Raw genomic sequence first — 22016 nt, forward strand, 5'->3', positions numbered from 1 at the left:
TGTATATGTTTTACACATATGTTGCAAGTGTTTTATTTGGATGTTGCATATGTTCTACAATGGTTTTCAAATGCTTTTTAAGTGTTTCAGACGTATGTTTTAAGTGTTTTATCTGTCTTCAGACATATATTGCAATTATTGCATCTAGATATTTCAAAAGTAGATAAGATATTACACATATTGCAATGTGATCCACCATGTTGCTGCTGCTGCTGCTGCTGAAACGCCACCGTAGATCACCGTGCGAGCGCATGAGGCCATCAGACGCCTCCGCGGCGCGTATCCGCAGGCGGAGTGAGGCCAGCGCGCTCATGTCGGTTACGACGCAGCTGCTGGGTTATGAGCGTGCTTCTGTTACGGAGAACAGGCGGGAGCGCTTCTATTACGCATGGACAGGACGGGGCGCGGTGGATGCAATTGGACAGGAGCAGCGTTCGGACGTCTCCAGCGGCCGCACGTCCCGACGCTAGTCCTTTTAAAGAGATTAACAGGCAAGTTCACGGCTAACTAGAACAATCCGATTCAAGAAGCCTAGGACGAATCGAGAGAGATCGAGAGAGAGCAGCCGTGATAACCATCAAAAGTTCACCAAGAGGCAAGAGACAACGACCGACTTCTATACAAGTAAAGATTTCCGTAGAAAAAAGAACTGCTGACACCAAAAGACGTTCTTCAGTCTTCGCATATCAGTAGCTGAGTCATGGTAATCCGCCGAACGAGACAAGATGTTAGTTGCCGCTGTGCAATTTTGATTATCAACTTGCCATAGAATCTTGACCAACATACACACCAGGGTCAGGTCAAACTTGGTGAGCTGATTGTACACCACAGTAGCTGTGGCCCAACGAACAGCGGGGGCATATGTAGGTTTAGTGGAACGTCTAGAAGGAGCGCGGTGATAACGTGGGAGTGTTCGGCTACCATTATTACCATTATAAATCGGCTTATAAGCTATAATACGGTATTTTTCTCTTCCAATAAATTAACCGTATAAATCAGCACAAGCGATTTTACGAGCAGCTGAACAGAGCCACGTGACAGATTTTCAGTGCACAGGCCTGGCACGCGAAGGAACACGGCAAGAGTTCACATCTGTTGCTCCTTCGGTCAGAAAAAAAAAAAGAAAACTTTTAAGTTTTGTCTTAAATCAAACTATCTTAAATTTAATCGTATCTATAGAGAAATTTGTTAATATTTATGACACTAAATAGGTATATTATAAAAATATGTGATAAATTCATTGATACTTATTTGGTAATAAATATTAGTATTTTAGTGTATAATTGGGTCAAACTTTAGATAGTTGAACTTTAAACTTTTGGAATAGAGGGAGTATATACATCTTTATTTTCCTTTCTGCTGCTCCAGTTGACTATACCTGTCGCAGTCGCAGTACATCGTCGATGTTGTTGAACTTTAAAATCGACTATTATAGTAGATGAACTATCCCTAAACTGAATTAGTGAAGGGCAATGCTCCTACTATTTCTGTAGATGTATATGATCGCCATTCGCCACCGAGCATCCAGGATACATGCCTACGGTCATGTACATCTCGCTAAAAGCGGCAATGGCGGTTACATGTATAACACAAGAAAACACAGCTGACAAGAGGTGTTTTTGTAACCCAGACTCACTCTGGGCATAATTAACCGAAGACTGAAGACCGAACCGAAAAGACCGAGACCGAGACCGAAAAGACCGAGACCGAAAAGTTCGGTCATGAGTTCGGTCCTGGCTCCCAACTAACCGAAGTAACCGATAGAAGTTCGGTCATATGTGTCGGTTAACCGAAGTGACCGAACTGACCGTAGTTCTGTAGACTTCGTTCGTAATGTGTGATTGTGATTTGTGAGAACTGAGAAAGTTGTGTGCTATAACTTGTCATAATAATGTGTGGTTTGTTTTATATATTGTGTTGTTATTTTTTTGCCTTCAAATAGCAAGCATGCTGTTGAAAATTGCTATAGATTCTGCTATTATTTGTGGCTGCTACTCAGGTCCGGTTAGTTCGGTCGTGACCGAGACCGAACCGAACTAACCGAGACCGAACTTCCTCGGTCTTCGTTTTTTGCAAAGACTGATCGGTCCCAGGTTTCTGATGACCGAACTGACCGAATGACCGAGGAACCGAACCGATCGGTTCGGTCTGACCGAATGCCCAGGGTGAACCCAGACATGTTTAAATCCGCTCGCATAAGTGCTACTAAGACTCCTGTGACAAGTCACAAGTAGGCTACCTACCCGTTCGCTCCAATGTGCATCTTAGGGGTGTTTAGTTACTCCAAAATCCTAACTTTGGCACTATGCAAAAAAAAGATTCTCCGTCACATCAAACTTGCGGTACATGCATGGAGTACTAAATGTTTACGAAATCAAAAACTAATTGCACAATTTGGTTGTACTTTGCGAGACGAACGTTTTGAGCCTAATTAGTCAACGATTGAACAATTATTACCAAATACAAACGAATGGTACAGTGCACTACAGTGCGCTGCAGTGCACTACCCACCGCCGATTCGGGGCAGCTAAACGAGGGCTTAGAGTACAGCCATGAAACAGGGAAAAAGTTGAAGTTACACATATCCACCACATGCACCACCCGGTAACAAAGTAATAAAGAGAACTAGAACTGTCCTGCTGTCAATTTTATGCCACAACAAGTCAACAACCAGACTATCCTGATGTCAATTTTATGCCACGACAACCATATCATCACGAAGACATCGATACCATGACTGTTGTAATGGTTGAAGCATTTGCTGACTGAAATGGGGAGTAGAGGAATGGCTTCGGTGGCATCTCGAACTCGCTGGCGCTCTTCTCCAACATCTCTATAACTCTGCTCATGGAAGGGCGGTCATCAGGTGCCATTTGTATGCAAAATAAACCAACCGAGGTCAGTTTTCTTGCAACCTCTTCAGTTCCATCTTCAACTTGGCAACCCTGCATGTCCCCCGCGAGATGATCGTAAAGCAAATGTGGAAAAAATGCTTCACTTGAGTTGTCTGCAGATCCTTTCATGTTGGTTTTCCCCCGGACCATTTCCAGGAGCATCATTCCGTAGCTATAAACATCTGATTTTGTTGAGACAGCCCCAAAAGCTCTAGAGAACACTTCTGGTGCAATGAAACCAACAGTCCCTCTTGCTTCTGCCGTCGAAAGGATGCTTCCATTGAGGCGGCATAGCTTTGCCAGACCGAAATCTGAAATCTTCGGACAGAACTCATTATCCAGAAGGATGTTGTGAGGTTTGATGTCGAAATGGATTATGCGAGTGTTGCACCCTTGGTGTAAATACTCCAATCCTCGTGCAATGCCAATGGCGATTTTGAGCAGCATTTCCCATCCAATCACCAGCTCTGAACAAATATGCTTCTCCAAAGAACCATTGGGCATGTACTCGTAGACAAGCGCCCGCTTTGATCCTTCTAAACAATACCCAAGCAGGTTAACAATGTTTATATGAGATGTCTGACTGATGCTCATAACTTCGTTTACAAAATCCTCTCCATTGCCTTTGGAACTTTTTAAGAGCTTCACAGCAACGATCCGGCCATCTCGAAGGCTTCCCTTGAATACCACTCCATAACCTCCTTCTCCCAGCTTTTCCTTGAAAGATTTGGTTATTTTCTTAAGCTCCGAGTACTTGTACCTTTGTGGAGCAAGAGAACCACACCTTTTTATCACTTCTTCTTCATTTGATTGGTCGGCAGAGTAGGCTCGCCAGAAACCTGATCTGAATTTTTGCTTCCGACGGTAAATCAGCCAAGCTAGACAAATGAAAACCAAGGTAGCAGCCGCGATAGACATCGACACTGAAAATATACATTTTTTAGGAAAAAAAAAAGATTCAGCAAAAAACAGAGCAACTGAGCATGAAGCCACTAGATCATATACATTTGATATAGATTATAAACTTCGTATGTTGCAGCAATATACTTACCAATCAGAGCTAACTTGCGCGTGCGCTTTCCATCTGTATGAAAAACTCAGTGAAAAGTCATGCTGAGAATACAAGATTGTGAATCAACTCTGCACTTCTGCAGTATGCTCTTTAGAACTTTGTGAGTGTTTAATTCTTAGCTCACCGCATGTCGACGAACGCAAGATCCCATCCGAGCAAAGGCACGCGAACGCCGCCGTGCTGGCATCGTACCGGCACCGGCCGCCGCTCGCTCTGCAGGCGTTGCAGTCACCGACAGGTTCCCAATCCAGCCGGAACCCGCCCCTTATGAGCCGTCGGTAGCTGGCAGACGTCGCGCCATCCGCCTCCGACCCGAGCACGGGGAACACCGCGAGCTCGCAGCGCCCGTCGTTCGCCGGCGGCCTGCCCGTGCCGTAACCTCCCCCGAGGTAAGCGAACGTGAGGCTGCTGTTGCCGCTGCAGTTGGTCACGGGGACGGCACCGAGCGGCGGCAGCGTCCCGCTGCACCTGGACATGATGTAGAGCTCCCGGTTGCTGGCGCTGATCGTGAACCTGTCCGTGATGGCGAAGGCAGAGGACACGTTGAAGATGACGGTGCAGGCGGCGTCGGCTGCCATGAGGACGTGCACGGCCACGAGGGACCGGCTGCCGTAGTCGATGGCGAGGACCCTCATGTACGAGGTGGCCAGGAACGCGCCGCCGGACGCGGAGGTGTTGCACGTGAGCTTGAACGCCGGCGGGCCGCAGGAGGACTCGCCCCGGCCGCCCAGGGTGAACGGGTAGGTGATGGTCAGGTTGCCGCATGTCGCCGTCGGGCAATCGGAGTCTGTGGTGGTGGCATCGACGGCGGTTGCCAGCTGCTGCAAGGAGGTTATTAGGATTGCCAACATGAGCAACCTGGGAGGGATGCATCGCTGTGGCTTGGAAGTTCTTGGGGAGCGGAAGCTTTCCATCAAAATCTGAGAATGAGACGACAAGAGTTCAACGCAGCATGGTTGGAGCTTGGAAGCTAAGGTTGGCAAATTTGATGGCTGCGTTCAAAAAAAAAATGATGCAGTTGGCAAATTTGATGACTGCGTCCAAAAAAAAATTTGATCACTGCTCACCGCACGCATACACATATAAATAGCAGGGTTGGACTAGTAAATGACAAAAAAAAGGTCGTCGTCTTACGTGGTAGGAGACCGAAGAACTGGTCAGGACCGGAGCATTGTAAAATTTGTGACAAGTTTGAGTCCAGTCATCATATTCTCTACCAGCTTAATACACTAATTGTGATGGCTCCTCTCCTTGATCTCCTCTCCCATGGAGCTTCCTGGGCTTGATCTCAGGCCTGGGAAATCGGTTGAGGCTGAGATTGGTCGTCGTATCAACCTGCCGATCAGTTTTGATCACGCTCTCTCTTCCGAGAGTTCTTTCTGGTCATCTCAGTTGGTCGATAGTTGGTCGATGTAATATCGTCCCTTAGCCGATTCAGTGGCCCTTATTATTCTAAGCAGTGTTAGGGAGTACTCTTACAGCCTTTCGGGTTACCCCTATTGGCGATCGTGTTTTTAGATTTTCAGTCTATTTTCAGAGGATGTTGGTTTTCATATTTACAAGTTAGGCTCTTATGAGTGTGCGGCCTTCAAAGGGTTTTTTTTTTCGGGCGAAGATGGTGGAGGACATGTGGGAAGAGGAAGATATTTTTAGCAGCGGAAGGGGACGTATGGTTGAAGTTTATCGGGTGACGTGGACGCATGTGGGAATTCTGGGCGACGTGGCCTGGGTCCCATGCCGCGAGCAACCTTGCTTTTGTAGAGGAGAAAATCATCGTACAATTAATTGCTTGACAAGTTGCAACATTAGAGAGTCAACCATGACTAGTTGCAACAAGTAACAACACGGTCAAGTGCAACGCAATTAATGTTGTTTTCCAGCCTGGACCGATGAGAAGGCATCCATCCACTACGCATCACTCGGCACAAAATGTATAATCTATCGCTGTTTGCAAGATATGCGAGAAGTCGTAAACAAAACTGAAGGCACGTTATTCAACTCGTACCCAACAGAGACAGATCGCTCATCCATGTGGCCCGTGGCTAAGTCGATGGTTCGTTCAGTACTCTCGATCTCAACACCTACCGGAGAAGCGGCCTTCCATCACCGGCCTCATTTTTATATTTTTTATATAGGAGGATATATTGCGTCAGCAAATGAGAAATAGTCATCCACTAGATGCCAAAAGGGGGTTTTGAAATCTTATGGCAGAATGCAGAGAATCAATTTGCGTTCAGGCTGTGGGGAAAGAAGTCAGATTGGAAAATTCCTGAGGAGAAGTCACAAGGTCAAAGGACAATCGTTATCAGACGCGCGTGCAAACCCTACAAAGCTGGAGTGGGAAAATCGCTCGCATCAACCTTACCATACGTGCTCATTCACATCTAGGGTCCTGGATCCAGACGAATCGGTGATGTGAATTGACGATGCCAGGATCAGGGTTGGTGGCGTCAGTTTTGCATCCATGCAGCTGTCAGCACCGAGACCTGTGAGAAAACTCTACCATCCATTGCTGTGAGACCTGTGAGTAGGCCTAAACCAACACGGCCTATGGGCGTTGTCAAACAAACAAACAAAAAAGGAACTATGGTGTTCCTTTCTAAAACAACGGTCTTTCTTTCTTTTTGACTGAGGGAGTCCTCACCTAAACTTAACGAACCTGTTTGGAGGGAGCAGTATAAGTTTGACCTGGTCATCTGGGCAGAAAACTAGAGGATGCGGCACAGGCCAGAGTGCGTGGAAGGGAAGGTGGCCTCATGTTACTTACGCATCATGTTGCTATGACGGGATAAATTTTGGTCACTAATTACTCTATCTGTTTTTAACTTATGTTCATAGGTTTGCTTTTTATAAGAGCAATTTGCATGCCTTGTCATGAAGAATTAATACAATATGACATGGTATTTTTATTGTCATTGGAATGAAGAAAAAACATCATTTAGAATCATTAAACTAATAGGGCAAAACAAAGTGAAGTTAAATTTGTACAACGACATGTTCCGCATCATGTTCGACCGGAGGTTCGAGAGCGAGGAGGATCCGCTCTTCAACAAGCTCAAGGTGCTTAACGCGGAGAGGCATGCAAAATTTGTGACAAGTTTGAATCCAGTCATCATATTCTCTACCAGCTTAATACACTAATTGTGATGGCTCCTCTCCTTGATCTCCTCTCCCATGGAGCTTCCTGGGCTTGATCTCAGGCCTGGGAAATCGGTTGAGGCTGAGATTGGTCGTCGTTTCAACCTGCCGATCAGTTTTGATCATGCTCTCTCTTGGAGTTCTTTCTGGTCATCTCAGTTGGTCGATGTAATATCGTCCCTCAGCCGATTCAATGGCCCTTATTATTCTAAGCAGTGTTAGGTAGTGCAGCCTTTCGGGTTACCGCTATTGGCTATCGTGTTTTCAGATTTTCAGTCTATTTTCAGAGGATGTTGGTTTTCATATTTACAAGTTAGGCTCTTATGAGTGTGCGGCCTTCAAAGGTTTTTTTTTTTCAATATTTGGCACAATGGTGGAGCCAATTTTCGCTCTGAATTTCAACGCTAGGAAGCTGAACAACCTGCATAATGGGTGAACGTGGTCAAACGTAACTCTAGCACTGCTCCCTCCAGGTACGTCTCTCGGGTGCCCATGCAATTCGACTCCTCGCTCTTCAGTCATCACAGAATGTTCACGTTCTTCCGGCTAAACGTCAACAGCATGTTTTGGGAGTTCTTAACAACCGGATTTTTGTGAGCTGCTGACCGTCGGGCCCCATCACCTAGAGTCCAGCGCCGAGCCAACCAGCCTGCAGCAACTGATTCCCTTCCTCCGTTTCCCGCGCCGGTTTGCCAAAATCGCTGGCTGCGCCCCACTGTTTTGCGATACCACCGCCACGTGGCGAGCATCCAATGGCCAAGCACCCAGCCAGCCACACACGGACACACGGATCGCGGCCACACCGCTGATCCCGCCTACGCATGGGAGGCCACACTCCTTCAAACCTGTGCCTGGCAGGCCACTGGCCTCACCTCTGGAGTTTTTCACTCTCTCTCCGTTATATCAAATCTTTGGACATATGCATTAAGTATTAAATATAGATAAAAAAATAACTAATTACATAGTTTGATTGTAAATTACGAGACGAATCTTTTGAGCCTAGTTAGGCCATGATTGGACAATAATTGTCAAATACAAATAAAAGTGCTACAATGCCAAATACTGATTCCTAACCCCAATCTAAACAAGGCCTGAATAATTTGTTGCGAAATTTATGAAGAATCGGACATATTTGACGTAAGTTTCTATCTGTAATCTATAAAAATAATTTATAATTTTTTTTAAAAAAATAGCATATATGTATCTGAGATCTGTAATTATCTTTAAATTACATCACTCTTGTCCAATAAATTACACTGAATAAATCATTGTAAATATAGTAATAGAATAGTATAAATATAACTGTAAGAAGTGTAAGTGCATGGACAAAAATCTAGTTATTAAGAGGGGCTAAAACAATCAATTATTGGCTAGACAGATTCAATTTTAAACAATGGCTCTGTTCGCTTGTCTTATAATCCGTATTTTTCGACTTGTTTTTTCAGCGAAACGAACGGAGCCAATGAAGTGACGCGGGGAGGGAGGGAGGGATCTATTTCTTGCTTAAAATTAGGACGATCACATGCCCTATATTTATAGTTTCTAAAAGGACTTGTATCCAAGTAAATATAAAAGGAGTTTTTATAGCTTTGGACTTCTCTTTTCTTATTTCCTAAATAAATTCTACTTTTCCTTCTTTTTTCCTATTTTCTCACTTAATCTGGATTTCCCTGTCGGCAGGCGCACGTGAACAGTACCTGCGCTACCGAGCGCCTTGGCCCAGACCTTGGGGCCTCTCTTAGCCCGCTTGGCCCAACTTGGGGGCCTCTAATCGGACGTGTGACAACTATACTAATTCTAGGAAGAAAAATTGGATCAGAAGTTTAAAAAAAAAATAGGATCAGAAGTTATTATGCTGAACTTTTCAGGACAGTCCTTGGTATTTTTACAGGAAATGATTTCTCATGATAACATCAGGATCCTTTTTCAAGAAATGTCAGGATTCTTCATGCATTCTTTTTTTCCTGCTATAACTAAATAATGAAATATGCTGATAATTTAACTCGGTGTGATATAAAGTAGTGCGAGACTACATATTAGTAATGGTATTATTTGATCTGGATTGTCAATTGGATATTCTTTTGCTTGTTATTTTATGTCTACTTGTTTTATAGAACAAACATATCAGTTAGAGATAAACAATCTGGAGCTTTCACGCTAAAGGTGATTATTAACTTGTTTACCGCCACTGTGCCGTCTCATGGACTATTAGAGCTAATCAAACTTTTGAACTCATTATGAGTGAGACACATGTGAGGCTATGATCTGAATCTGAAGGTGTCTTGATTATTATTCTAATTTTAAAAGTCTCCTTTGAACAAATTTTGATCAGGTGGGTCAACTTGAAGGTTACCTGCTGCAACCTGAAGGAGGCTGGCCTTACATGGGAGGGACGTGCTCACTGCGGCCTTGATGATGCCCGCAATACTGCTCGCCTCCTGGCAATTATACGCTCAAATTTTTAATGCGGTGGATCAGCCAATATACCCTGGTTAGATGTTACTGGCAAAGCATTATACTCATGCTAGTGTTCCTACAGAGTGAACAAAAATTGACTGATCAACATCAATGTGCATTCTAATGATTCGCTGCAAATCAGGGGCATACAGAGTGAGAATTTTACAGCAGTTGGTAATAATACATCATGAACCATGAACTGAACACTTAACTACATGGCTAGGCAGCCTAAGCTACATCAACACCCCCTTCCATTTGGATTACAGTATGTGCAGATATGTCCAAATCAAGTCTGTCGCAGCCCTGTCAAATCTCCTGATGATAAGATAACCATTGAAAACCAAATTGTGAAAAAGTATTGCAGTCAAATTGCATGTTCTTGCTATTCCTTCGGCCGAGCAAGCCAGAGAGAGCTTAGGGCACGGAGACGTGAAGAGTAATCACTTATCACAAGCAGCGCCCGAGCTGACTGTCTAGTGGTCAGGATCCTTTGCATCTGTTGTAGGGTCTGCAGCCGCAGGTTATCAGCCTTGATACATACAGCAAAGAAAAGTAGCAGGATTTAGGCACCGTATTCACATGCTCTCTACTTCTCTAGTCCCTCCATCCCTAAAAGAATGCATATCTCACTTCTCAGAGAACCAAACCTTTTTTAAGTTTGACTAGTTTATAGAAAACAGTATCAGCACTTGTAGACCTAAATACATTTATTATAAAAATACATTCCACAATTAATCTAATGACACTTATTACGCATCATAAACAAATATTACTACTTTTTTTATGTGTCTGATCAAACTTAAAAGAGTTGTCCTTGAAAAGTGAGATGTGCATTCTGTTAAGGCATTTGGAAAAGAGGGTTAATACCTGACGAAGGAAATTCTCAAGCGTTCCGAGCTTTCCCATGGCCATGGCCATCTGACCCATGTAGTTTGCCACATTTCCTGTTGATCCAGAAGACGAAAGAGACCCAGCCAAGGTTTCAGCCAAGGATTGCTGAAGGGCCTCCATTCCTTGTGAAAGAGCATCCTCAGCCTGCTGTGAAGATTGCTGAAGGTTGCCTATCCCTGACAGCTGCTGCTCGGTGAGAGGTTCAAGTTGTGTCGAAAGAAGCTGCAGTTTGCATATATATATTTTATCAGTGACCCAAACAATGAAATCACCAGTGCTTGAAAAGAGAACAAATTCCATGTATTCCTAAAAAGTGCGTTACTACTCTAGGAGGCCCCAAAAGATAATAAACACATTGTAAGGCTAGTACATTGCACACCTTTAAAACCTCAGATGGTCGGAAACCTCCTAGCCACAAGAAACACCTCTCTGCTGGTGTCTTCCACATGCCTGATAAGACGTGAAAGACATCTGCCTTGGCTGCATTTCCTTTGAGCCTGAAAATCTCATCATAGTGTGACATGATCTTATCAACAACACTGCGGAGATCAGTATCACTTGCATGAGCACTGACACCAGCCCTTAGTTCACTAATTTGCCGATTGTGCTCTTCCAACCACCTCGCATACTCCATATCAAAGGCCAATGCCCCTGTACGAAAACAGATTTCCCCCATAAAAAAGCAGGAATTACTGCATGAGTGCTCCTATGGTAATGAGCAAGCAAACATTATGCATGCGAAGTAATAATTACCATTTCCACTCATGGAGTGTGACTGATCAACTGAACTAGATATAAAAATGCCCTGTGAGAGAGAATATCTTAAGCAAACTTCAATTTAGTCAATAGGACACACGGCTGTAAAATGTGACATGCAATAGGAGTAACCTGCTGACGAGCTCGTTGCAACTCTTGCTCTAGTTGGGTAAGTTTTAGTCTGCTATTCTCCAACTGTTGAACATATGCCTATAGGAATAGAAAAATTACCCATCAATACCACAGCAATTAGCAATCCACATCAGAAATTGGAAACGGGTACTTGCCACTTGCTTGTGCAATCCTCTTACAGAAATCTTAAAACAAAAGTATTTAATAATGACAAGGGTAAGTCAGCACTGATTTGTATTACTTAGTTCGCTTGATTGGATTCTCATTATTAAAGTTTGAGTTAACAAGCATGTGAGCATGTGAACCTGATCTAACAATACAACAGAATTTGCAGTGAGTTCGTACTATTCGTTGAGACCACGTGGTGTATGATCAAAGAAAGCAAATAATATTCATCACAAGAACATCAATAATGACTTAGTGAATGAATAAATCATGCTCTCTATTGAGATAGAAGTTTATTCTAGATGGCTCTATCAGCTTACTGCTGGTGCAGCCGCCAGCTGCTGAACATATCATATTGAATTATGACTATTGTGCAAACCCAAGAGTTCCCCCATAAAGGCTGGATCTTCACAAACAGAATACATCCATTACGAGGATGGCAAGGTGCATAAAGAGATATTATGGATAATAAGTAATAGACTAATTGTGCTAAGGAGATGAATTTGTCCCTAGTTACAAGTTACTAGTCATGCTGTAAGATTCATGAACTTCTCATATAAAGGACCACTAGAGCAAACCCCCAGAGGAAAAAGTCAGCTCTGAGAACTGAAAATGAACATGGAAGAGTTAAACTTTCCCAAAAATAAAATGCTAACGCTTATTAGAGTAACAGTAACTTCCATGGAACTCAACTAAAGCTTCATATGGAAGTAAACTGATAGCAACTTTTACACTTCCCTTTTGCTGGATTTACATTCCAGCCTGTAGCAAGCACAGCTTTCAATGCACGGCACTTATACAAACAACAACGACAAAAAAAAATGCAATATACTTTGTGTACAATGATACCAGCAACAAGTCCTGAAGAAAAGAAAACCTTATTCCTGAACATAAAAGCACTGCTATAACAAGTAGAGGTCTATAGAAACATAAAAGCACTGCTTTAAGACTACTAAAAACAAACATCCAAACAAGCACTGCTTTATTTTTAAGTACAAAGATGTAAAAACTAAATCCACACACCTTCTTCCTTAATCGGCTCTTCCTTGCAGCCTCACGATTTTGAGCAAGACGACGCAGTGTCTACAAAATAAATTATAAGGAAAAGAAACAGCAGAAACATGAAATGAAAACAAGATTGCTACTTCAAAACATGCACCTTTTGATCTCCATGTTTGTCCTTGGATCTGTCACTGGAGTCAGAAGCAACAAGAGCACCTGGGCCTGGTTCAAGCTGCCGATGAAAGCATAATCATCAAGCTCTGATTTATTCATTCCTATCTGTACACCACAGATTTTCCCCCTCTTTCCAAGGTTTTACTTAAAAATCGGAAGTATTTTCCATACTTCTTTTTAAAGCACAAGTAGTCAACGCCTGGTAATGTTTATCCATCACACCAATTTTCTCTTTAAAATAAAAGCTTTTAGCTCCCCTCCCATCAACTATGCTTGGAAATACCACAATGTTAGATTTTCATACAAAGGTTCCTTGGCTGCCTTTTGATAGTGTTTGCATGCATCAACTACTACCAAATCAACTAATCAGATGACCTACGTTGGAGGTAAATTCAGAACTCGCTGTCTGTGTTAGTGTATAAAACAGTAAATGCACATATAATGCAACCAGCTTATAATGCATGTGATAGTGATACTATAATACCATCAGACAAGCTACTGGAAAGAATGAAAAGCTTAAGGGGAAAAGGTTGGGAATTTTTTTTAAAAAAAAGGTCAAAGAGTTTTAAGGCCCAAATCAAGAAATTATGATTTTTTTTTCTCAAACAGAGCAGGAAAGCTGTCATTTCATTTATAAAGAAAAAAATTATGTTCTTCACTGACCAAACCTATTACTTAATAGTGACATGGAACTTTGCCAGCTATATACAAATCCAACTGTTCACGATGTTGTTTCAGTTTCAGGACTCCCTAATTTTGTGGATTATGTTAATTGTCCATGCACTACACAGTGTATGGGAGTATTAAGTCTCAAAGTTTTATTCTAGATATTTACTCAAGAGCCCTGAACTCCTGAAGCGATTTACATGTACCCTGTGTTTTAAGAGCAATTCCGCAACACAGATTTTTAATAAGAAACTAAATGTAACTGGTACTTCCTACTTCCTAGCATAGACCACTGTCAGTACACACACGTCGTCCTCCATGGCTCCATCTTTACAAATAATTGAAGGAACAACAAGCTATAGGACTATCTTAGAAGAAAACATGTATGTTCAGTCCATCTTGCCTGTTCAATTTTTACTGCTGCTCTTTATCAAATCATTTACCTGTGATAGTGGATTTCACATAACTACATGGAAGCATTGGTACATATATGGTTTTTGAACTGAAAGTGATGTTTGGTATCATATTGTAAACACTAATGATGATTCACACAATACTTTAGAAATATTATCGGGTCACATCACATACCCAGAAAATAGTATTTGCGTTGAACACCCCAGATCAAGATCAACCAGACTTACCCCGTGATTGTCGTCAGTATCATCTGTTGATGTTTCTGTTCTAGGGCTGGCATCTGCCATTGTAGACTATACTTCGGTTCTTAAAATGCGTCCTCCACGCAAAATCAGATTATACTATCTGCTTGTTAAAAATGGAACGTGTCAGAGACATAATATCAATGTTAAGATCTAAAAATGATGAAACTTGAGCGATAGTAGGTATGATCACTCAACCAATTCAATTTCGAAATGCCCAATAGGAAAATGAGTACACACTACACACAATATCTAATTTGATGAATTGATTCGATGTGAAGATTGGATAAATAAACAACAGGTCTCAACAAACAAGCAGATACCAGTTATGTACCACTTCATTCCAAAAAGCGGCACTAAGCGCACGCTTCAGCGCTAAGCGAACGGGTAACGCTTCGTTTTGGGGCATAAGCGCTCCCAAAGCAGCGCAACCGCCTTGGTGGAGCAGCGCCTGCTGGCTTCCCGCTGCCCGCCGGCCACGCACGGCGCACAGCGTAGCCGCCGGGGCCAGGCACCGTGGACGGTCCACTGGAGGCGGGAGGGGAGGGAGACACACACGCAGGGTCACCGGCCAGTGTGCGGAGGACCAGAGGCGAGGGCGTGAGGCGACTGGCGAGAGGCGGGAGAGGGAGCCGCTGACGCCACCGCCGAGCCTGGGACTGCCCCGCCATCGCTGAGAGCCCGAGCCTGAGCGCCGCCGCCGTCGCCTGCATGCCGAGCGCAAGTGGGGGAGGGAGCGGAACAGTGGCAGACCCAGGATTCAAATCCAGGGTATGCCTAACCAAAACTTTATTACCCAATATGGTATAATCTAATACAAAATTTCAGTAAATGGTTCGGTTAAAATATAATATATCTACAAATACTCATAATACCTTAAATTCAACAAATAAGTTTGAAATTTGCATAAATAACAATATAAATTGTTCGACTGTAATATAAGGTCTTACATAAATACCAGAAGATTGCAATACTAGTCTGCCAACACATACAACAAAACAAGCAAAAGAGACGTATTCATCAGGCATATGCTCCCAACCGACCAATCCATCTAGCGGCAAATCAGGGACATGGAGATAGGGAATCACCACTCAGTCACCAGTCAAGACTCAAGACTCCAGAGATGCTCACCGGTCACAAGCAGGGAGCCAAGGAGGGTAGTGGTGACTGGTGTCCAGCTCCAGACGGGCGGCCGGCGGACGCACAGGCGCACGCCGCACCCGCACAGCGGCCAGTACCGACGCGCCGCCCAGATCTGTCGGCAGCCGCCCGCCTACCCGCCCTAGGCCCCTGCCGAAGGCTGCGAGCTATCGGACAGCAGGCAGCAGCCACGACCGGAGTCCGACGAGGAGCGACTTGGCGAGCAGAGGCCAGAGGGAGCCGGGAGGCCAGAGACGGTCTGGGCGCCTGGCGGAGAGGCTCCTAAGACTCCCGACGACGACGCAACGAGTCGGGGCTCGGTGACGGCGGATGTGGGGTGGGAGTCAGAATGGTATGAGGCAGGCGAAGTCCATTTTAGCTGACTAGTTTTCGTCGTTGAACTTCAAAACCGGATAAAACATATTTATTTTATCCTCTGATTTGGTTATACGTGGTTTTCAAAGGTAGTTTTATTTTTTCTTTTTTATTTATTTTGGATAATCTTTTAAAAAATCATAATAAATCGTAGAAAAATATAAAATAGAAAATCCAATTTTTTTACTCCACGTGAGTAGATCTACATATTAAATATATAATAGGGTATACTTTAGTATAAAGTTTTTGTTGTACCTTAAGATCTATTTTTTCGTAATTAATTTAAAGCTGCAATTTTTATGGTCCAATTGTAGTGATTTTTTTTATGGTGGGCTAATTATTATATGATTGAACTGTTGTAAAAATTTCATGCTCATTGGATCGTGTATAACTGAGTTATAGATTTTATTTAGTTTTATGCTTGTTAAATAGTTTTAAAATAGTTAAAAGTGTGTAAAAATAGAAACGAGTATGAAATTTTTACTACAGTTAAAGCATAAAATAATTAAACCATCATAAAATTTTCACCACAATTGGACCATAGAAACTGCAACTATGAATTAATTATATAAAATTATAGATCTAGAGCTACAGCAAAAACTTTGTATTAAAACATATCATATTATATGTTTAGTGTGTAGATCTACTCGTGTGGAGCCCAAAAAAATTGAATTTTCCATTTTATGAATCTTCTATGATTTACTATGATTTTTCAAATATTTAGCTAAAAATAAATAAATAAAAGACAAAACCGGCTTTAAAAACATCTATAACCGGGTCAGGAGGTAAAATGAACCGTTTTAAAAGTTAAGGAGGTGATTTACCCGGTTTTCAAGTTCGGGGGAAAAACTATACTTCGAGGATAGTTTAGGGAGGTAAAATAGATTTTTTTCAAATGATAATTAGTAAGTTTGTTGGGCTACATTTCAGGATAGTCCTAGATACCCGTCGGGCCTGCCACGGCAGTTGTCGGGCTATGCGACGATATTTAATTAATTGTTATTGATACCTTTGCCAAGTTTACCGTGATAACTACAAATTTACGAGGAAAATAGGAACTGGCCTGCAACTTTGCTATTTTCGCTGATGCCACCGTGCCACCGTGGATCCTGGCCTGTCCCGAACAGAGACACGCTGAAAAGTTTGTTTTACCCCCACACCTATCTCTCTTCAGGTCACTTCTAGAGGGGCTCAGCTGTCGGCACCTTCTTCCTCCCTCTTCTCTTTCTTCTCAGCCTGTTCGTTTGGCTGTGGCTTGTCGTAAACGATCATAAATTTTCAGCCGAAATAGTATTTTTCTCTCACATAAATCAACCGGCAATACTTCTTCACGAACCAGCAACGAAACGAACCGGCCATCCGAACATGCTGTCTGTCTTCCACCTGCGCCGGGCAACAATGGCGGTCGTGTGGGAGGCCAACAAGGTGCTGGACGAAGCACGACACCTCGGCATGCTTTCTGTGCAGAGCGTCCGCGTGGGAAGGGGGCAGGACCTGTCGGCACCTTTATATTCTTTCTCCACAATGCGCCGGCTATCGGCCTGATCTCTATCTCCGGTGACGAGCCAACCAAGGTGAGCCACCAGGGAGCTTCCCATCATCATCCTCTCCCTCCCCATGCTCTTGGATGTGGATATGGTGGCCGGAATCACCGTCTCGCAAAGCTCCCCATGCTCTCCCACTGTGCATATCTCAATCGCGATCCTCGTCAGTGCAGGAGGGCATGTAGAGATCCGACCCCCTGCTGGGCAGCCCGCGGTGCTCATTGTCGCCAAACCCCCCGCCACCGCGGTCCTCGAAGCCGTCGCGGGGCCGGTCGAGCTCGTGCGAGAATGGTAAATGAACTTATCGTAGGCCTTTTCTTGAATAAACCATGGATGGTTTTGTTGATGCACCGAGGCCGGAAAAAATATTGGTGTGCACTTTTTAAGAGATGGTAAGTGAAGATCACACTCTGGCTGCAGGTCGTGAAAGTATTATGGGTTAGTAACGGCTTGTGTGGAGAAAATATCTCCGATGAGTATCAAAGAAAATTCGAGGAAGTCAATACTTTTTTTGTGGATGTGTTCTTGGAGTTCTTGCCGATTGTCTTGGTAGATATGGCATGCACATAAAAAGACGGAAAATAGTTGTGGGATGAACTAAATGCTAAATTCGGTGAACTAGATGCAATCAATCAATTGTACGTCATGGAGAGCTTCCATGACTATAAAGTTGAGCAAGCTCATGAGATAAAATGCGTTGTAAAGAAACTCGAGCTCCATAGGTGTGTCGTACCTCACAAGTTTGTGGTTGGATATGTTATTAGAAAGTTGCCTCCACAAAGGGGTTTAATTTCGTCACTACTCTCAACCACAAGAGATAGAAAACATTAATTGGAAAACTCTCTTAATATCGAGTAGAAGGCTCAGGCTAAAGATATTAATGATAGTGGGAGACAAGATGGCGTGAGATGGTACCATCTCTGATTTCTAGATTGGATGATTCCATTTCTATTTGGTTGAGAAGAGACGAAATCGACCTATTTTTGTTTGGTTTGAGGGCACCAAAAGTGAGATCAGTTGCTAACAAGTGGAGCCCACGTGCCAGTCTTTTTTCCTTCCCCTTTCCTTCCATACGGACGAATCCAGGAGCTCCTCCTTCCTTTCCTCTTCCATACGGGGCCGGCGCTCGGCGGTGGGGCAGGGCGGAGCCCGCGTGCTCGCTGGCGGCCGGGCGGAACGGAGCTTGGCCTGTGAGGAGGCGGCTCGGGCCGGAGCCCGCGCGCTCACCGGCGGCCTAGCGGGGCAGAGCTCGCGTGCGAGGAGGCGGGTCGGGGTGGAGCCCACGCACTCACCAGCGCCCGGATATGGCAGAGCGCGTCCGCGAGGCGGCGGCACGGGGCTCGCTCGCCTGCTTCTTCCTCGACTCCGGCAACTCTGGTTAGTCCCTACTTCTTCCTTCTCCCTCAACTACAAGCAAGCCCCCGCTCATCGTCTCGTTCTTCTCACACGCGCGTGCGGCATTCGTCCAACCGAGGATGTCCCCGTCCGCTCGTTTTTCGGGGGTGAAGCGAGCTTGGATCTTGTGTGAATATTCGCCTGTGGGACGTCCTCACCTCCGGTTGCCTCCAAACCAAACAACGCTCGCCCCGAGGCCGTCCCATCCCGTCCCTGCTCCTCCACGCACCCAAACACTACCTAAGGGTTTGCAAAAGTGTCTTTGGTTTGGTGGTAGGGTTTTCTAGTGGTGTTGCACTTTTTTTAGAAAATTGTGATGTAAGTGTGGAGTGTATGGGTACCCTCTCAAAAAAGACTGAGGGTTTGATTTGACCATCGGCCATTCTACGTAGGTTGGTTTACTAGTGGTGTCCATATAATTATAAAAATCGTGGTTGACTTGATAGTTTGTGGTTTGCAAGTTGTTGCATTATAACAGGGTTTTATTCAAATTATTGTTAAATGTTTTTTATTTTGATGTAATGTTTACATTTACTTATTGGTAATGCTGGGTCAGGGCTCCAGACAGACAGACTCGCTTCATAGAAAACTCCCCACTCCTTACCACCGCTCGTTCCACCGCGTTGCCCGCCTTTCTCACTCCGCACTCCACCACGCCGCTCACTCACCGTGCCCGGTGAGGCTCCACACGGATGCTCCAGCAAGCAGGTAAGGGGAGGAGCTTCGTGTGACCCCGCCATGCCAACAAGTTGCCCACTGTGCTGCAGCACCAGCGAGCTCCACGCCGCCACGAGCTCCACACACCGCCGCTGACCTCAATGCCGGTGTTGAGCTCCGCAACGACGAACCTCGATTCGTTCAAGCAGCAAGGTGACATTGCACTGAAAGCGCATGTTGCAAGCATATATTTCAAGTGTTTCAGATGTTTATTTCAGAGGTAAGTTACAAGTGCTTTATATTGATGTTGCAAAAGTAGATCGTGATGTTGCACATGTTGCAATGACTATACACGTATGTTCCAAGTGTATGTTCCAAATGTTTCATCTCTTTCAGACGTACGTTGCAAGCGTTTTATCTGGATGTTGCAAAAGTAAATCTGGATGTTGCATATACATGCATGTTTCAAGCGTATGTTTGAAGTGATTCAGGTGTTTCATACGTATGTTGTAAGTATTTTTATCTGGATGTTGCACATGTTTTGCAACTGCTACACACGTGTTTTCAAGTTTTTCTGGTGTGTTTTGCAAGTGTTTCAGACGTATATTGCAAGTGTTTCAATTATTTTCGGACGTATGTTGCAAGTGTTTCATATAAATGTTGCAAAAGTAGACCTGGTGTTGCACATGTTGCAATGGGATCCACTTGCGTAATCGCTTGCTGCAGCTGCTGGTGCGCCGTTGTGGGTCACCGTGTGGGCATCTGAGGTCGATAGATGCATCCGCGGCGTGGCATCCACAGATGGGGCAGGTGACTAAGACCCATGTGGGTTCCTGTGTGCGGACGTGGTGGTCACGTGAAACAGTGCGAGTGCGATGGTATGGCGGTACGCACCGTGGGGTCCACACGGTGGGCCACATGAGAACAGGGAGCGCGGACTTCTTTTGCGTGCAGTGCGGCCTCTCGTGGGAAGGGCTGGAGGCAACCGATATTTTGGAGTGGCTCCGGACGTCCGCGCACTAGTAAGCCTTGATGTTTGCTAGAAGGCATCATATTTTTTTACATCTTGTTCGCCTGATGATTTTTACGACTAATAAGCCGACTGATGCTGTTTTGTTGTGAGAGAAAAATACTGCACCATGACTGTCAGGTTAATAAGTTCAAGCGAACCAATGTTAAAAAAAATTGACTTACTGAACATCCTCAGTCTACCTTGAGCCTTCATTTCGAGCATCACGAATTCTTAAAGGTGGAGCCATTGCACGAGCCGATGAAGCAGTATTTCTCCTGTACTATTTCCAGTCCATGTAGATGTGAGATCTTGGTTTAACAAATTTAAAGAAGAAAGAAGAAGAGAGGAGTTGTTGGACGCCCGATACTAGTTGTTGGTGGAGTTGTTGGACGCCCGATGCTAGTTGTTGGTCTTGTTGGCTTGTCTTACCAGACGTACTCGAGTATATTTTTTTTCACAATAGAACAATATTTTTAGTCATGTCTTTTTAGCAAAACGAAGAGAGCCTTTGTCTTCACCAAGGCGCAGTTTTTCCACTGAGTAACAAAGTTCGTTCACTATTATCATTGCATTATCATCATCATCCAGAAGGGCATGCATTTTCAAAAGAAAATGAGGACACAAACGGTTAGTCTCGAGAGTTTTTTCGCCGCGCGGAAGCAGAGCCCGGAGCGGGTGAGCGCCTGGAGACGCGCATATGTATGCGTCTCGAAAAATAAGGCTGTGTTTAGTTCGTGAAACGAAATTTTGGGATGTCACGTTGGATGTTTTGAGAATGTCGGAAGAGATTTTTGGATACTAATAAAAAAAACTAATTACATAGCTCGCCCGGAAACTGCGAGACGAATCTATTAAGCCTAATTAATCCATAATTAGCGCATGTTAGCTACTGTAGCACTTATGGCTAATCATGGACTAATTAGTCTTAAAACATTCGTCTCGCGATTTCTAACCAAACTGTGTAATTAGTTTTTTCATCTATATTTAATACTCTATACATATGCCGTAAGATTCGATATAATAGTTTAGGGTGAAAATTTTTAGAAACTAAACCAAAGAACAACCGCATGCCATGCTGCGGCGCCGTCGCTTCCACGGAAGAGACGACGGAGGAGACTAAAAAATTCAAGATCGCGGACCTCGTGTGCACGGTTTTCATCCTTTACAAGCAGGTAGCCCCGCGCGTTGCGCGGGTAATAGTGGGGAAAAAAAATTTGTGTTGCGTGGGGAAAAAAAAATCGAACTGTTCCTTAATGGATTGAGTGCTATTCATAGTAATCCGTTACTGTTCACAGAAAATCCGTTACTGTTCACCACGAAAACCATCTCGCTTTTACTGTGCCGGTAACAGTGATATGTGAGAGGGACGGAAGTTGCCGGCTTGCACGCTCTTTATATTTTATATATATAATATAATATATGTGCCGGTAACAGTGATATGTGAGAGGGACGGAAGTTGCCGGCTTGCACGCTCTTTATATATATGTATGTATAGATTCAGTAGTCTGTCTGTACAGTGAGCAAACAGACAAATCGCTGCCCACAGGCCCACACCACACCCGGTTGCTGGATTTATTTGTCCGCAGCTGACCCCGGCGACTCCTTGGTAAGGACTGTTTGGAACAAGGAATTTTTTCTATTTTTATATTTTTCGATAAAATTAAATTGATTCATGTGAAATTCCTGAACGATTCCTGTGAAATTTACGTTTTTTCTGTCAAGCCTGTAGTGGTGGGGAAGCATCGCTCCCAAAGCATATACCGGACGCTGCAGTCGTGTGTTTAAGCAAAAGCAGATGCCATCTTAACACTGCGAGGGCCATGTAATCACTCACACGATTGGTGCTGCGAGCATATCAACATGCACGGACGCTCTGTTGGTTTCCTGGAA

General features: G+C 44.1%; 2 protein-coding genes across 4 annotated transcripts; both read right to left on the minus strand.

Annotated features, from left to right (window-relative positions):
- Positions 1-2418: 2418 nt before the first annotated feature.
- Positions 2419-4992, minus strand: LOC136449617 (LEAF RUST 10 DISEASE-RESISTANCE LOCUS RECEPTOR-LIKE PROTEIN KINASE-like 2.5). Its single transcript, XM_066449723.1, has 3 exons — positions 4091-4992; positions 3946-3978; positions 2419-3817 (listed from the first exon to the last, which is right to left on the minus strand). The coding sequence occupies exons 1-3, from the start codon at positions 4878-4880 to the stop codon at positions 2715-2717; spliced, it is 1926 nt and encodes a 641-aa protein (XP_066305820.1). The 5' UTR covers positions 4881-4992; the 3' UTR covers positions 2419-2714.
- Positions 4993-9660: 4668 nt separating this feature from the next.
- On the minus strand, positions 9661-15526 carry LOC136449619 (transcription factor TGA2.3). 3 transcript variants are annotated; one of them, XM_066449727.1, is made up of 9 exons: positions 15135-15526; positions 13989-14106; positions 12665-12739; positions 12529-12588; positions 11341-11418; positions 11206-11257; positions 10832-11103; positions 10429-10674; positions 9661-10069 (listed from the first exon to the last, which is right to left on the minus strand). In XM_066449727.1, exons 2-9 carry the CDS (start codon positions 14046-14048, stop codon positions 9944-9946), a joined length of 969 nt encoding a protein of 322 aa, XP_066305824.1. In that variant the 5' UTR covers positions 14049-14106; positions 15135-15526; the 3' UTR covers positions 9661-9943. The 3 variants fall into 3 exon arrangements, with proteins under 3 accessions (XP_066305824.1, XP_066305822.1, XP_066305823.1); XM_066449725.1 differs by having other exon boundaries at positions 9661-10090; positions 15135-15521; XM_066449726.1 differs by having other exon boundaries at positions 9661-10090; positions 13989-14109; positions 15135-15521.
- Between the last annotated feature and the right edge of the window lie 6490 nt (positions 15527-22016).

This window comes from Miscanthus floridulus, chromosome 5 (genome assembly GCF_019320115.1).
Source record: "Miscanthus floridulus cultivar M001 chromosome 5, ASM1932011v1, whole genome shotgun sequence".
Classification (NCBI taxonomy): Eukaryota; Viridiplantae; Streptophyta; class Magnoliopsida; order Poales; family Poaceae; genus Miscanthus; species Miscanthus floridulus.

Coding starts and splice junctions, on each gene's coding strand:
- LOC136449617 (XM_066449723.1), bottom strand. CDS start 4,880: ATGGAAAGCTTCCGCTCCCCAAGAACTTCCAAGCCACAGCGATGCATC. Junction 3,979..4,090: donor CTTGCGTTCGTCGACATGCG/GTGAGCTAAGAA, acceptor TTTTTCATACAG/ATGGAAAGCGCACGCGCAAG. Junction 3,818..3,945: donor GCGCAAGTTAGCTCTGATTG/GTAAGTATATTG, acceptor GTATATTTTCAG/TGTCGATGTCTATCGCGGCT.
- LOC136449619 (XM_066449725.1), bottom strand. CDS start 14,048: ATGGCAGATGCCAGCCCTAGAACAGAAACATCAACAGATGATACTGAC. Junction 11,419..12,528: donor AGAGCCGATTAAGGAAGAAG/GTGTGTGGATTT, acceptor CTATTCCTATAG/GCATATGTTCAACAGTTGGA. Junction 10,091..10,428: donor TTGAGAATTTCCTTCGTCAG/GTATTAACCCTC, acceptor GTATGTATCAAG/GCTGATAACCTGCGGCTGCA.